At 41.5% G+C, this 16,105-nt stretch overlaps 1 protein-coding gene across 3 annotated transcripts in view; it reads left to right on the forward strand.

The window, feature by feature from the left end:
• The window catches only part of OSBPL5 (oxysterol binding protein like 5), a 217,441-nt gene that overhangs the window by 157,609 nt on the left and 43,727 nt on the right, over positions 1 to 16,105 (forward strand). For all 3 annotated transcript variants that reach the window (XM_034770239.1, XM_034770240.1, XM_034770241.1), the window contains one exon: positions 7,563 to 7,647. In XM_034770239.1, coding sequence (XP_034626130.1) covers positions 7,563 to 7,647 — 85 coding nt within the window. The remainder of the gene's footprint in view (positions 1 to 7,562; positions 7,648 to 16,105) is intronic.

Consider the following 16,105-nt stretch of genomic DNA (forward strand, 5'->3'; position numbering starts at 1 on the left):
AGGTGAACAAGTTCTCTCCCTCCTCCTTATGACACCCTTTTAGATACCTGTAAACTGCTATCATGTCCCCTCTCAGTCTTCTCTTTTCCAAACTAAACAAACCCAGTTCTTTCAGCCTTCCTTCATAGGTCATGTTCTCAAGACCTTTAATCATTCTTGTTGCTCTTCTTTGGACCCTTTCCAATTTCTCCACATCTTTTTTTAAAATGCGGCGCCCAGAACTGGACACAATACTCCAGCTGAGGCCTAACCAGAGCAGAGTAGAGCGGAAGAATGACTTCTCGTGTCTTGCTCACAACACACCTGTTAATGCATCCCAGAATCATGTTTGCTTTTTTTGCAACAGCATCACACTGTTGACTCATATTTAGTTTGTGGTCCACTATAACCCCTAGATCCCTTTCTGCCGTACTCCTTCCTAGACAGTCTTTTCCCATTCTGTATGTGTGAAATTGATTTTTCCTTCCTAAGTGGAGCACTTTGCATTTGTCTTTGTTAAACTTCATCCTGTTTACCTCAGACCATTTCTCCAATTTGTCCAGATCATTTTGAATTATGACCCTGTCCTCCAAAGTAGTTGCAATCCCTCCCAGTTTGGTATCATCCGCAAACTTAATAAGCGTACTTTCTATGCCAATATCTAAGTCGTTGATGAAGATATTGAACAGAGCCGGTCCCAAAACAGACCCCTGCGGAACCCCACTCGTTACGCCTTTCCAGCAGGATTGGGAACCATTAATAACAACTCTCTGAGTACGGTTATCCAGCCAGTTATGCACCCACCTTATAGTAGCCCCATCTAATTTGTATTTGCCTAGTTTATCGATAAGAATATCATGCGAGACCGTATCAAATGCCTTACTAAAGTCTAGGTATACCACATCCACCGCTTCACCCTTATCCACAAGGCTCGTTATCCTATCAAAGAAAGCTATCAGATTGGTTTGACATGATTTGTTCTTCACAAATCCATGCTGGCTGTTCCCTATCACCTTACCACCTTCCAAGTGTTTGCAGATGATTTCCTTAATTACTTGCTCCATTATCTTCCCTGGCACAGAAGTTAAACTAACTGGTCTGTAGTTACCTGGGTTGTTTTTATTTCCCTTTTTATAGATGGGCACTATATTTGCCCTTTTCCAGTCTTCTGGAATCTCTCCCGTCTCCCATGACTTTCCAAAGATAATAGCTAGAGGCTCAGATACCTCCTCTATTAGCTCCTTGAGTATTCTAGGATGCATTTCATCAGGCCCGGGTGACTTGCAGGCATCTAACTTTTCTAAGTGATTTTTAACTTGTTCTTTTTTTATTTTATCCGCTAAACCTACCCCCTTCCCATTAGCATTCACTATGTTAGGCATTCCTTCAGACTTCTCGGTGAAGACCGAAACAAAGAAGTCATTAAGCATCTCTGCCATTTCCAAGTTTCCTGTTACTGTTTCTCCCTCTTCACTAAGCAGTGGGCCTACCCTGTCTTTGGTCTTCCTCTTGCTTCTAATGTATTGATAAAAAGTCTTCTTGTTTCCTTTTATTCCCGTAGCTAGTTTGAGCTCATTTCGTGCCTTTGCCTTTCTAATCTTGCCCCTGCATTCCTGTGTTGTTTGCCTATATTCATCCTTTGTAATCTGTCCTAGTTTCCATTTTTTATATGACTCCTTTTTATTTTTTAGATCGTGCAAGATCTCGTGGTTAAGCCAAGGTGGTCTTTTGCCACATTTTCTATCTTTCCTAACCAGCGGAATAGCTTGCTTTTGGGCCCTTAATAGTGTCCCTTTGAAAAACTGCCAACTCTCCTCAGTTGTTTTTCCCCTCAGTCTTGATTCCCATGGGACCTTACCCATCAGCTCTCTGAGCTTCCCAAAATCTGCCTTCCTGAAATCCATTGTCTCTATTTTGCTGTTCTCCCTTCTACCCTTCCTTAGAATTGCAAATTCTATGATTTCATGATCACTTTCACCCAGGCTGCCTTCTACTTTCACATTCTCAACGAGTTCCTCCCTATTTGTTAAAATCAAGTCTAGAACAGCTTCCTCCCTAGTAGCTTTTTCAACCTTCTGAAATAAAAAGTTGTCTCCAATGCAGTCCAAGAATTTGTTGGATTGTCTGTGCCCCGCTGTGTTATTTTCCCAACATATATCCGGATAGTTGAAGTCCCCCATCACCACCAAATCTTGGGCTTTGGATGATTTTGTTAGTTGCTTGAAAAAAGCCTCATCCACCTCTTCCACCTGGTTAGGTGGCCTGTAGTAGACTCCTAGCATGACATCTCCCTTGTTTTTTGCCCCTTTAAGCCTAACCCAGAGACTCTCAACACTTCCGTCTCCTATGTCCATCTCTACCTCATTCCAAATGTGTACATTTTTAATATATAAGGCAACACCTCCTCCCTTTTTCCCCTGTCTATCCTTCCTGAGCAAGCTGTACCCATCCACACCAACATTCCAATCATGTGTATTATCCCACCAAGTTTCAAAGGGTAGTCCCTTTGAAGTCAAAGAAACTATTTGTAAAATAAAATTCTGCTAAAACTGGGTAAAGGGTATATGAATCCAGCTCGTGGAAGAAACTTAAATGGACCTCCGCAACAAAGAGTAAGAGCTACTGTTTCCTTATAAGGTTTTTAGCCTAGCCTCAGTCTGTGTCTTGATGCTTTTCTTTGCACTATACCCTCTTGTCCAAAGGTGTATGAGGCGTTATAGTTCACCTACCACTTGGCTTTTGTTCAGCCTTGAAGTTTCTGTTCATCTGATTCATGTCCTGCACCCAAGAAAGCTGACATTCATTTGCTGTCCATCACCACAACAATTCCTTGTGAGCAGACAGAGGTCAACTGAATTCATCTGAAAAGTGCAGTGAGAATGAACGATTAGAAAGTAGTAAGGTTTTGAAATTGGAAGCATCCTGTAATATCAGAATGCTTTTTCCTTCAGCAGGACTGACCCAAAAGAAAGGAGTCAGATAAAATACATATATTCTATTTTGCATATTAAAAAGTGGAAGGATTTTCCTGAACACTGTTATGGAAAACAAGAAAATCATGAGATATTTGGGTTTTAAAGTCAGAGTAATTCATTTGAATATCTTGAGCTGGATATTAGGGAAGCTGCATTTGAACTGTGTATTAGGAACCTCCCAGGTTGAATTGTTGTTTGACACAGCCACTTTGGGCCACAAGATGAACACCAAAAGAGCAGCAAAAGACCGCCTCTAATGAACTGCTTGATGTCAAATGCTGAAGCTGCCAGAAATACTGTTTTGTTTTATGTCACTTCACTGCATACTTTTAAGGCAACCAGTGGAACATTTACTAGTGTAAATTGGTTTTTGTCTAATGGTACAAAGAGAGCCCGTTTCTCATGAATTCTAGATGGGTTCTTTGTTCCAGCACAAGTTAAAATTATTACCTATAATACTGGAACCAAGATGTGGCCAAGAATTCCCACAACCTGTTAAAACAAGATGACAGATCCTGAAACGTAGGGATTGTCTAGACTAGAATTTGTGGTTGGGTTTTAACTCTAGTTAATTGATTGCCAGTTAACACAATTGTCAGTGCTAGTCTGGACGCTCCATGAACATTTGTTCAATGACACAAATATTTGTGGTTACCCCAGGGCTTAGCCATAAGCTCTAGAACAAATGTTTGTGGAGCTGTCTAGACTAGCATTTATAGTCGTGTTCATCAACTCAGTTTAATGGGCAATCATTTAATTTAAACTAAAACAGAATCTCAGACTCTGAGGTGCCTGTCAATTGATTACCAGTGTATTTAGGATGAAAGATCGCTGAATTTAGTAACTTCAGTAATACTACCAAGAGCCCGGTGGCACCTTAAAGACTAACAGATTTATTTGGGCATAAGCTTTCATGGGTAAAAAAACACTTCTTCAGATGCAATAGTAATACTATTAAGGCGGGCACCTTCTAAATGTTAGTGTAACCCATACTTTAAGAACACCACCTGATTTGCATTAACTTTGATAAAAATGGCTGGCTTCCACGCTATAAATTAGAATAATTTGCCTGGATAGAGAGTTTGCTTCATTTTACATGGCTCACCAGGCTTGTGAGCCTAAATAGCTTCTCTAAGTTAGCTGCTTTTAGTCTAGGATGTGATCATTCCTGCTTCCTAATGAGAACAGATTGGGCATTTTTATTTCATGGTTTTGAAAGGTGTTAAATTAACAGCACTAAGATCTTAAGTTCTCTATCAACAGCACAGGCGGTGACCGAGAGACCTTCCCCACATTATCCTGGCAATATCTTTAAACCACTTTATAACGGGAATGCAGTTTGGGTCCGCGCCTGGTCAGGCTACTGCAGAGTATCAGTTAATGCCAGTACGGTGATTATTTTGGGGTTGTGTACAGGGGCACTGTGTAGCAGTCAGATGGTTAGGTTTGTGGTAATGTATTGGATGGTCCTATTGTGCTGAAACACTTTTAGATTTTTTTTTTCATTTAAGTTATCTTAACTGGATGGACAACACAGTGTGGAAATGTTTGTTTCAATTACTCGGGCACCTATCTATGGCAGCAAATAATCCAGTGTGGGTGCCAGTGAAGTTGAAATCAATAAATAAAATAACAAATATACCCATTGTTTTGAACGTGCCCCCCCCCCTTATATTTTATTTTTAAAGTAACTGAAGTGATGGAGCATCTATCATTTACCTTCGGAAAATTTTACAATCCGCTAATTTTTAGATCATACTGTTAGGCACACTTTCCTAATATCCAGCCCAAACTTTTTTTGCTCATTTTCGTCCATGTGGCGGATACTTCTCTATCATATTTTTAATGCCTGTCTTTTTTGATAAAAGCAAAATTAAAATTAAAAACTACATACTAAATGTCTGTAGCTTCAACGTATGCATTGACTTACTACTTTTTTAGTTTTCATGATTCTTCCTGAGTCCTGACTCTCTGACATGGTAATGTAAATCCTGTCCTTTTTTAGAACTACAAACGTATCCTTTTCAGATGGTGCCCTGAAGATGAGTGACCCAAAGACTTCTCTGTATTAATTGTATTACAGTAGCTGCCGCTGAGGTTGGGGCCCATTGTGCTAGGCATTGTACATTAATGGTAAGAGACAGACCATTGTTTAGTCACACTAATATTTTTCCACTTGCATAAAGATATTTCAAAACGTTGTGCTATCTACTCTTCTTTTAAATGTCAGTACCCTGGATCGGCACCATCTATCTGTTCATGGGCTTCCCCCTATAAGGCAGGTTTCAATCTGTGCATTGAAAATCCATGCTATGGTGTTATCAACAATTCTCCAAAGTCTCGTTCAGCCGAAAGCTCCTGAAAGGAAAAATGCCACAAGGAATGCTGCTTGATTGCATTTATGTCAATAGTAATGTTTTGAGCTGCTGGGCTGCGGATCACTTATCAAATCCCAGCTTTGCCAGTCCTGCATATCAAAGCTCCATACAGATGTTTTTGGTTTCTAAATCTCAAGCACCTCGTGAAAGGAGTGTTTCTTGGCTGTCCCTGTTTTGATGTGTAATAAAGACCTGTAGTTTCCCTGGCAGAGGAAGACAGTAAATGAAGCCTCTGCAGAGCCTGGAAATCCCAGGGATTAGAAATTGGGTCAGAGAGAATGAATGTAAACTACTGGACACGTTGTCAAATCCATGTCTATATCCACATGTCCCCCACCTTCTGACTTCCCCTTCTTCCCATTCCCAGTCCTACAAACAGGGCTTAAAAGTTAAAAAAAAAAAAAAAAAAAAAAAGTAACTTTGCACAATCCATCTGCCAGACATTCATGCACAGGAGCAATTGAGAGTGTCAGGCAATGGTGAAGAATTCTAGGATGAGTTTGGGGCTTAGGTGGTCCCCCTTAACTCACTGAAAAAAGTCAGATCCTCCTGCCCACTGCACTAAATATAATTTTGGGGATAAAAATTGGTGCAGTATGGTGCACAGAGAAAACAGAAAACCATTTGTAGGAGAGGATGGGATTTGGATATGAAGATATGAAGTCTTACATCAGGCAGGAGATGCCTGCAGAGATGGAAAAAGCTACCTTATATCCATGTGCTAAAACATTTTTCAAATGCTGTGTTCACAGCTTTCTATAAGGTACAACTTCGAATGGGGCCTTGGAGAGAGCTGTTTTAGGTCAACTGCAGGGTGGAATAAATATGTGCAGAAGTCCGTGATGTCTCCTTCTACACAGTGACTAATTTGTTTGTCATCCTTGTTCTCAAAGGGAATTCTGCTTATGTTGTTTCTTTACAATGTGATTTATCCTGCAATGCATTCGTGGGGAAGGGAGGGAACAGAGGACTAAGGGTGTCACTTTGGAAATAGAAAACCAGAAGGAGAGAGGCTCCCCCTTCTCCATAGCGAGGTTGTGTCCTGCTGCATATAGGTGGAGGGCAGAGGTAGCCTCCAACCCCAACCCCTTGCACACCTGTGCGTCAATCAGGCATAGCTGTTGCTCTTAAATGTACATCACAGATGGGAGAATGCCACACTCCCTGAAGGGGTGGAACATCGAATGTACTCTTCCCTTTGCACCAGGGAAACCTGAGCTGGAGTCTGCCTTTGAGAATTTTTTATGCACCTTCCCATGGAGGATCAGTGCTGGTCAGTGTCTGCCCCCTAGCTGCAGACTGCAAAGTAAAAAAAACCCTCCCCTATGTCCTTGAAGTAATTCTCTACTTAGAACCCCTAAGGTAGGTGTTTCTAGAGAGAGATTGCACTACAGAACACCTAGTTACAGTGAAGCCTTCAGGCCCTCTCCTAGCTCACTTTTCAGAGCACCATATCCTTCTTTTTTTCAGTTGTGGCCTTTCAGAAAAGCTGCCACTGAAATGTCCCAGAATGTTTCCCTCTGTCAGCCACATGAAGGCAGTGAAGGATCCAGGTTAGAAGCCTGCACTGGGCCACTCCAATCCCCATCTGCTGACTTCCAAGCTTATCCACCTCTAACACTGGCAGAGAGATGGAAGGCACTCAGAAGCCAACAGGGGGAAGGGACAACACACAGTGATTTACAGGCATTAGCAGGACTAACTAAATAATTTAAGAGCAAACTGGTTTACATGGCACCAGCCTGCTGGAAAGGCTGATGCCACCATCTGAGGTGTGAGTGCCACCTGCTGTTCTTGCAGGGATGGAGAAAGTTTAGGCTTTTTGCCACTGGTGTTGCAATACTGCAGATGGACTCAGCAGCGAGCACTGTGCTGAAACGTCTTGTGTAAGAGATGCAGTAAATGCACGTTTTTCTCTTCCATTTCTCTGTATGCTTGTTCACAAGCCAAAGAGACAAAATCTCTTCAGTTCTGGGCGTATACTTCTACATTTCTAGTGGTACTGACAATAAATCAGTCTTTGGGCTGAGCCAGACTTGTATCAACATCTTATTACTACTTTGGAGCGGTGGCTGGAATATTCTGGCTACTAATGGATCTCTCTAAATTACTTCATCTGTTCCTCTTCTTCCCCCTCACAAATGCACTCGGCCCATGTAAGGGAAAAATTCACAGAACTGTTACAACCTCCCCCTTGCCTTACCTTTTTCTTGTTTGTGTGTGACTCTAGGGTCCAAAGGGAGAGAATGTTGGTTCCATCACTCAGCCTCTTCCCAGCAGCTACTTGATCTTCAGAGCAGCCTCGGAATCAGATGGTGAGTTCCGGTCTGCCTCTCCTCTCTCTCCAGTTCTTTTCCACAGATATGAATGTTCGTCCTGAATCAGAAATAAGAGTTTGATCCTGGGAGCTCAAGTGCCTTCTCTGGTTTCTCTTTCCTATTTAGGAAAATAAAGGTTGTGAATGGATAGGCAGAAGGATTTTTGTGGCAAAGATTTTATGGCTTAGACACTAGGTTTGGACTCAGCAAGGCAGGACAGAGCCAGGGATGGGATGTGGGTTCGATTCCTGGTTCTGCCATAGACTCTCCACGTGACTTCAGGCAACTCATTGACTCTCTGTGCCTGTTAAAATGGGGATAATACTTTTTTTCCTATTCTTGACTATGTAGATTGTAAGCTCTCTAGGGCAGAGGCACTCTTATTATGTGTTTTGGTCCCCTGTTGTGTTATGCACTTTACACTGTCTGGTCTTTATAGATTCTATTGTAATATAAAAATTTGCCTCGCCAATGTTTAAAGGAAGAAAAATAGATTTGCCATGACTGATTTCAGTTAGGGATCCAGCTTGAACTCTAATTCACATGTACATTTATTCTTCTTCTAGGCATGTGTCTTACAAATTTTGTTTTGTACCAAGTCATATAATTAGTTAGAAATATTTGCTCAAATATAAATCCATCTGTATTCCCACACAGTAACAAAATACAGATTTATTTGAGTTGCTAGCATTATGTATCATGATATCTTGGATGTGTCATCTTTACTTCCCAGAATAGAAGGTGGGGAGATATATGTACTACAACAAAATTACAAACCTATAAAAGGTTTGTACACTACGTTGTGACTCGACTGAAGTTGCAACTTCCTCCAGTCTAGATGCTGCTGAGAACTATGCTTGGGGTTTTCAAAGGTGTTTAAGGGAATTAAATGCTCAACTCTCATTGACTTTCACCTTTGAAAATCCCACCCTATATGAACAATCTACTGCACCTGGCCAACCTAGAAGCCCATGGATAATATGTGGCTTAGGAAACCCAGGCAAAGATGTGAATCTGAGTGTGTTTCACACAAAGGGCCAGCAGAGCTCAGGTGGGTCACAAACATGCTCCACCTACTGCTGAATGATGGTGGCTCACTGAACAGCCATCTTTCTGGACTGATTGGCAGTGTGTCTGGGAACAAGATACACTCTTGCAGATGGAGGGAAAGTGCTGGGTCAACAGACATGTAGAAGATGAAAGGGAGGTGAACACCAAATTTGGGATCAGGAAGGGATTATCCCCTGCCTAAGATTGGCAGATATCTTGAAATTTCCCCTTTCATTGGAGCTTTCAGAAGGAAGCATATGTTGGTTTCATGGGGCCATGCTCCAAATGCTCAACTTCCTGAGTGCAGAAAGCTTGGTCATACACTCATCCTCTTTCTGCAGATAGTCCTTGAAATAAGACAGAGGGGAATTTGTAGGACGTCCACCTGGATCCTCCTTTAGGCAGGGGCCCAAAGAAGAAAATGTGTTGGTGAGGAGAGGTCTCTTCACCCATCCTTTCCCCTAAGTACTGTTCCAGGGATAGAAATGTGATCAGCACAGATAGTCCCCAATGGATCCACATCTGCCTTTCTTCTAGAATCCACAAAACTAAGGAAGGTGTATGTAGGTCAATGTATGATAAACATGCCAGCTTGCTATGTGAAAATCTCTCTAACTCTGTAATGACTACAGAAAAGCAGCGGTTTGTAAGTAGATAAGAAGATTAAAAACATGTTTTCATTCCAGTTGACCTTCAAAGTAGTGTAATTCTTGGCCATATCAAATTAACCCCTGCTGTTCCTTATAGACATTTTCTGCCTGCCCTAAAGGGGCACCCAAGTGGCCATCCATGCACCTTGAGCCTGATTTAAAATCTACTTAAGTAAATGGATGCCTTTTCATTTATTTCAGTGGGCTTTGGATCAACAGTCCTTCGGCTAAGCATTTGTTTCACCCAGCCCGATTAGGTGTCAAATGAAGCACATGGGCTGCTGAATGCATTTCTGGTTGTGCACTTGGAACAGTTACATGGTTAAGTGCACCAGCAAATCAAAGAGAAGGCATTCCAGAGATCTGGTTTATTTCTTTTGTTTTTTCTTTGGGACTGTGCCTGCTGTCCTATCTTCCATTGGGAAAAGAGGGTTATTCATGGTTTGGGGGCGGGGGAGAAGGCATTTTTGATGGGGAGAAGTGCTTTTTCACTGCAGTGAAATTAGGTGGAATTTGCGTAAAGCCAAAAGAGTGCAGGTTTTTCTTTGAGTATGGTTGGTTCCTCCCTTATTCTACCACTCATACATCTTATTTGTGGAAAGAAATACAGAATTCCACCTCACTCTAAATATCTCCTATGTAGAAACAGGTATGCTGATTATAATACACAGACCCCTTTTTTTAAGCTTTCAAATATGCTTACCAAAAAATACAAGCATTTCAAATCTGTCAGCCCATCTGATAGAGAAACAACCAGAACTATTCCTCAGGCTTTTGAGGCAATTGAATGACTTCAATAACTATCTATCTATCCAAGCCTTAAAAGCTGCTATTTCCTTAGAGATCAATGTTACTTGTCATTCCATTAACTTAATTAGAATATGGGCAATGCGTACAGTATGGTCTCTGTGGCATGTGCTTGTTTTTAAAGGAAAATTGCTGTTTGACCTCTTAGCATTTTAGTCTTTTTCTAAAAGAAGACTTCAAACTGGAAAAAGCTTTTCAACATCTGACTAAAATTTTAGGGCCAAGCTGGCAAAGGGTGGTGCCTGCATGCCATCTTTATGATCCCCTTATCCCTAGGGCTGCTGTGGGCTACATGTGTAAATTAGAGCAGACTCACAGCTGCTCTAACCTACACCATCTAATAATGGCCTCCAAGAAGTTGGGAATCTCCAGACTAGAGCACTGCTCCAGTTGTGCCCTATTCCTCTGGCACACCCACAGTATGCCCTGATATATTGTAGGCCAGAGGGATAAAAGGGCCAGAATCCCCCCTCCCTGAGGAGTTTTCAGGGTTTAGAATCCTTTCTAAGCTTTCTGCCAAATGAATTATTATGAATTTGTGATAACTAAGGGATTCAAGTGGTGGGTTATTGTAGCATATCTTTAAGTCCAAAGCTAAGGAAGGATTCTTAGGAAGCAGATCTACACCATTCAGGTGAAATCACAGCTAGTACCTGGGATTTTTGCCTCTTCATTTGCAGCAGGTGCATGTGACCTGGAGAAAAGCTAATGTGATTTCTTACTTTAAAAATGGGATCAAGGGAAAAAGCAAGAACCCAGAGATCTGAAATATGACATCTCTATTCAGAGAGTCTAGAAACAGTGATTCAGGATGAAAGATGAGAATGCTCTTGTACGGCTACAAGAATAATCAAGGGCACTCAGCACAGATTTGGAGAAGGGAAGTCATGCCTAACAAATTTCATCAACTTCTCCAAGGACGTGTCAATGAGAGTTGACAGAGGTGAAGCCACAGGCATAATCTATGTGTTATTAGCCTTCGTGAAGGCTTTTGATGCAATATCACACCAAAAGATGTTAGCATGAAACATTAATGAGTAGAGTACTGACTGTGGAAACTTCAATTGGATAAAATATTGGCTTGGTAGCTGAAATCCGTGAACAGTGATAAATGGGTATGGATTGAGAAGGAGATATATAAATAGCCAAAGTCATCGCTGTTAAGATCCATACTCTGTATTGATAATTTGGAAAATGTAATACACAACACTGCATTCACATTGGCAGATGACATGAAGTTGGTACAGTCAGTGTCACAAAGGAAGGGAATGGTTGCATGTAGAGAGTCCTGAATAAAATGGGGCAGACAAAGTAGGGACGTGTTCCTCGTATGATGGAGAAATGTTCATTTCAATATGGATTGAGTTTAAAAAGAGACAAGGAGGATTGTGCTTAAGTCATTGTAAGCTATGGGACAGTGGTCAAATGGTGACAGATTAAAATATAAAGGGGTATGAACTGAAGGTAAGAAAAGACCAGGCCATAAGGTGGTTTAGGAGACACTTGCATACAAACAGTTTTTGTTTAATGCATTGGACAACTACAGATAAAAGCCAGTCAAGAAGGTAGGCACTTGGAGAGAGCAAAATAAGCTAGGGAGATGAATAGACCCAGATGGCCTCTTTCCCATTGCATAACGTTAGTATATGTTTACAGTGTGTCCATGGATCATGAATCAGTCTCCATGCAGCCTTGACTACGTGCTTCTCGACACAGCCTCTCATGCTAATAACTAGTGAGAACATTTGGTAATGTTAATTGTAATTCATGAGGAATTCCTATTTTCTAGAGTACTGAGTTACATGATTGGTTTAGAGAACAGTCCAGACATTCAGCTACATCACAATCAGCAGCTTGGTGTCCTATTTTTCCTTTTACAATTTCAGAATACATTTTTCTGCTGCACCATCTGTGACAGACTGTTAGTAGGATTTAAGGCCCTAGCTTATGGACAGCCCATGGAAGTGCCACTAATCTACAGTAAATTTCACATTCCATAAAGTCCAGTAGCAATTTGTTGACTGCCTTGTTTTGTCACATATGGTTGTATCTGGAGACCTCTGGAAGGTCAAAACAGCCCACAAGCTCAACGTCTACAAATATAGGGTCTTTCTCTTGACATTTCTGGTAAAGCAATTTTATTCTGGAGGTTAGCTATAATGTAAATAAGCTACACACTACACAGTGAAGATTTCTTCTTGTTAGTGGCTTTAGTGTATTGATAGAAGTTGTCATAACATGGCGCAGTCCTCCTCTGTGTACGGACTGTTGTGAGTGGACCCAACCACTGAATCCTGCATGTCTCTAAGGCTCCTGGGTCTGGGTAGAGCCAGGTCACTGTTCCTAACTCTGTAAACGATATACAGTTGTCAGATAACAGTACATTGCTGCTGATTGTTAGAGGCCTCAATCAAATAGGTGTGAGGAACAAGGCCAGAAACTGAATGACTTTAACCACCCAAGAAGTGTGATATTCTCCTCATGATGCACTCTCTGGAGTATTGTATGGCCATTTGGTAATAGGACTTCTAAATAAAATCAGGAAAAGGGATTCAGCCCAACCATCCTGTGCCCCCAATTTTGTGGATGGGGGAAAAAGTGCTCCCAGACTGAAACTTTAGTGCACAGCAATAAGCTTTGGGCTAGAGCAGATTTTTACGCTGGAGTTAATGATGAGCATTGAGAGAACCTCAGTTATCCCATTTGTTGTTCTCCTATAATGCAAAACATGAAGATCTGGGGTCATCTTGATTGTGAAGGACTTCAAAGGTGAAAAGATGCTTATATTCTAATTGCATGATCTTCCTATAAAATATCTGATTAGCCTGGTTATAGATCTGTTGAATGACTAGAACATGCCTACTGTGTTTTGTGACCAAGAGTTGAATAGAGCTAGAGGGCTGTTCAGGATGATTGAGTTTTTTTGTTTGTTTGGGGTTTTTTTTTGTTTTTTTGGTTTTTTTAAATCATTCATTCCCCCTATTTAAAACAAACAAACAAAAACCAACAGTGATTATTTGAGCTGCATGCTCGCTCCCATCCAAACTTACAGCCCCAGGCTTTGAGAGCTGTAGCATCAGCTCTCCTCTGATATGAGCAGTGCATCCAGGGCTATGTCTAGAGCATCTTTACAGGGAGCAGTCGTGATTTGAATATACGTGGCTGTATTTCATTACTTGTCTCAAATGGACATTAAGAGTTAGTCCGGATACCACGCCTACTGAGCCAAAAGGCATGGGGAAATGTATAGAATAGTTCGCATCAAATTTAAATTGTGGTATTGCAGGGCCAGGCAATAAATGCAAGCCCATGTTACCTTCCTTAGGCCCTTTTACTAGGGGGAGTAGTTTGGAATACAAATAAAATCATAGCTGTACCCAACATCCTTGGTTTTCAGTTTTTATTTTGTTTAAAATTTCCCAGGTATTTCTTAGTGTCTATTACAAATATTTTAAAATGGGTGAAAATCAGTGCAAAAAAATAATTTCCCAGTTTTCTGGGTAAATATCAGCGTTAATACTGGGGGGCAGGAGGACAGAAAAAAGCAACAAATAAAGAACAATAAGTGTACCGAAAGTAAAAGCAGTTTAATGCTGTGGTTTATTTCATGAATAGTCCATTAACAGCATGTACATCTTCCACTACATTGTGTTACTTTAACAGATAGCTTATTATTAACACAAAGACATCTACCTAATGTAATGGACTGCATTTGCTCAACACAATCAGCATTTTCAGGAGTGGTCCAAAATTCATGTGAAAATCCAGTAAAAACTGAATAGATTTTTTTAAAAACCCAAGAATTGTTCAGTAAAAACTGAAAACAAAGGGCCTTTGTTGTATTGCAATATGTTTAACCAGTTTTTTTCAAGCTCTCTATTTTTATTGCAATTAATTAATCAATTGTCACTGTTTTTACTGCAACCACTGCAAAATCATGCACACGAGTGCCAGAGATGGAGAGTAAGTAAGGTCCGTGCCAGAAGTCAAGGGAGACTCCTCTTCTTTCATCATTGTGCTATGTAATCCTCCAGGACCTCTCCGAGGTTGCAAATGACTGTTCTGGAATTTCGAAAGTGAATTGGTGTCTATCCAAAATACACTTGTTGTAGTCTTAGATTTGCCTTCGTGTTTGAGTTTAACAGTTTAGTTTTGGGAATTATTTTTCTTCTCTCGCGAATGGATTTTTGTTCCATTTATTGCCCACTGTCAAATCTGGTTACAATTTTGAAAAACATTTTATCCAAAAATGGCAAATTCTTCATGACATTGTGTTGCTGGTTTTGATCAGTTCTACCTGCAGTGAACATATACAGCTATGGTAGCTGTCTTTGGGTCAGGTGTGAATGAAAAGGGTATGTGAATGGTCTGTGTTTATAATGCCTGGTGGCAGAGGTGGGCTTAGGAGTGGCTGTCCAGAGCAGTGAAGTGTGTTCAGGTGGTTGGGTAGCTGGGAGGTCAATTGGTATTACAGGCAGTACAGGGCAATGGTTGGAACTCTCGCAGGGGTCAGTAGCTGGAAGAGCCAATCCAAGGGGCCAGGACAGTGGGTTGGGGAGGCGAGGTGACAAGGCAACCACCAGGCAACAACATGTTGCTCAGACAGCTCCCTCTTCCTGTTGGGGTCTTTATATAGTCCAGGTACCCAATGAGAGTGCTGTCTGTCCAGCCAATCAGGGGCCTGGGTATGGCTGCTACAGGGCTGTAGGCCTTTAGCACTAAGGCTGTTGGTCAGTGGCAGTGGTTCAGCGCATTACTGTGTTGCTAAGGATGCCACCTGGGGACCTGGTAGACCAGGGTTGAATAGTGGGGTCCTGATGGTTTTACTGAATTTTAGCTCCATCCATCCTTTCTAACTGGTCCTGCAATCAGTCCCTGCACTCAGGGTCTTTCCCAGCACCCTTTGACAAAATACCCATTGACTTCAATGAAAGTAAGATCAAGCTCAGAACACTTACGAGACTCTTGAGAGAGTTCTTGGGAAAGAGTCTCTTGCTTCGAAAGGGGACAATATGGGTATTTTTGAAGCAACATATACCTTTTTGCATAATTTCTATCATAAAGGAGTTGTTGTATTACAAGAATTTGAATAATCTGCATTTAAATGCTATGAAAAATGCTGCCAACTACTCTAGTTGGAGACTATATTCTTTCATCTTAGCCTGTGCTTAGAACAAAGCGCTGTCCACTAAAAATATAATACAGCATATTTTATTTATTGACTTTAGAAAACTTTTATTGCACTGTTGCATGTTACAATTTTAAAAGTGCCAAAGCTTGAAGCAGATCTCTCTAGCTTTTAAGCACTGTCACAGTCTGAGCCTTATTATCTAACATAGTCCAGCCTCTCTTAAGGAATCAATTCATGGCCTTCAACCTGTGTGTGTGTGTGTGATATATCTTCCACACGCAACTACACAAAAAGAACATTATTAAGGTTGCAAAGTCAAACACTAGAAAATTAGCAAATGCCAGAATTAAAGTTGCCTGTGCAGTCTTAATTTGGGCCCCGTGTGCATATGCACTATCATTCTGTCTTTAATTACATGATCACATACTGTTTTTCCATATTTCAATGTGAGATGGCTTGGACCCATCTTGCAAGCACCACAGCAACCAAAGCAGCACTACCTGCAAACAGGATAATACAAAGAAACCTTTCATTTTCATTGCACGTGTGCACACACAAAAGTAGTAATATCACTTCCATATGACACGTTCTGTTCAGTTCTTCAGTAATAAAACAGGCTCATCTAGCCAGGGCCAGCTCTAGGCACCAGGCACCCAAGCACATGCTTGGGGCGACACCTGGTAAGGGACGGCGGGGGGAGCGCGGCGCGGCATTCCGCGGGGGGGGGGGCGCGCTCCGGCGGAGCGGGGCTGGGGTGTCGGGCTCTGGTTGGTCGGGGCTGCGCGCGGGGGCGGGGTTGGGGGGGGTGTGGGGCTCC

Source organism: Trachemys scripta, chromosome 4 (genome assembly GCF_013100865.1).
Source record: "Trachemys scripta elegans isolate TJP31775 chromosome 4, CAS_Tse_1.0, whole genome shotgun sequence".
NCBI lineage: Eukaryota > Metazoa > Chordata > Testudines > Emydidae > Trachemys > Trachemys scripta.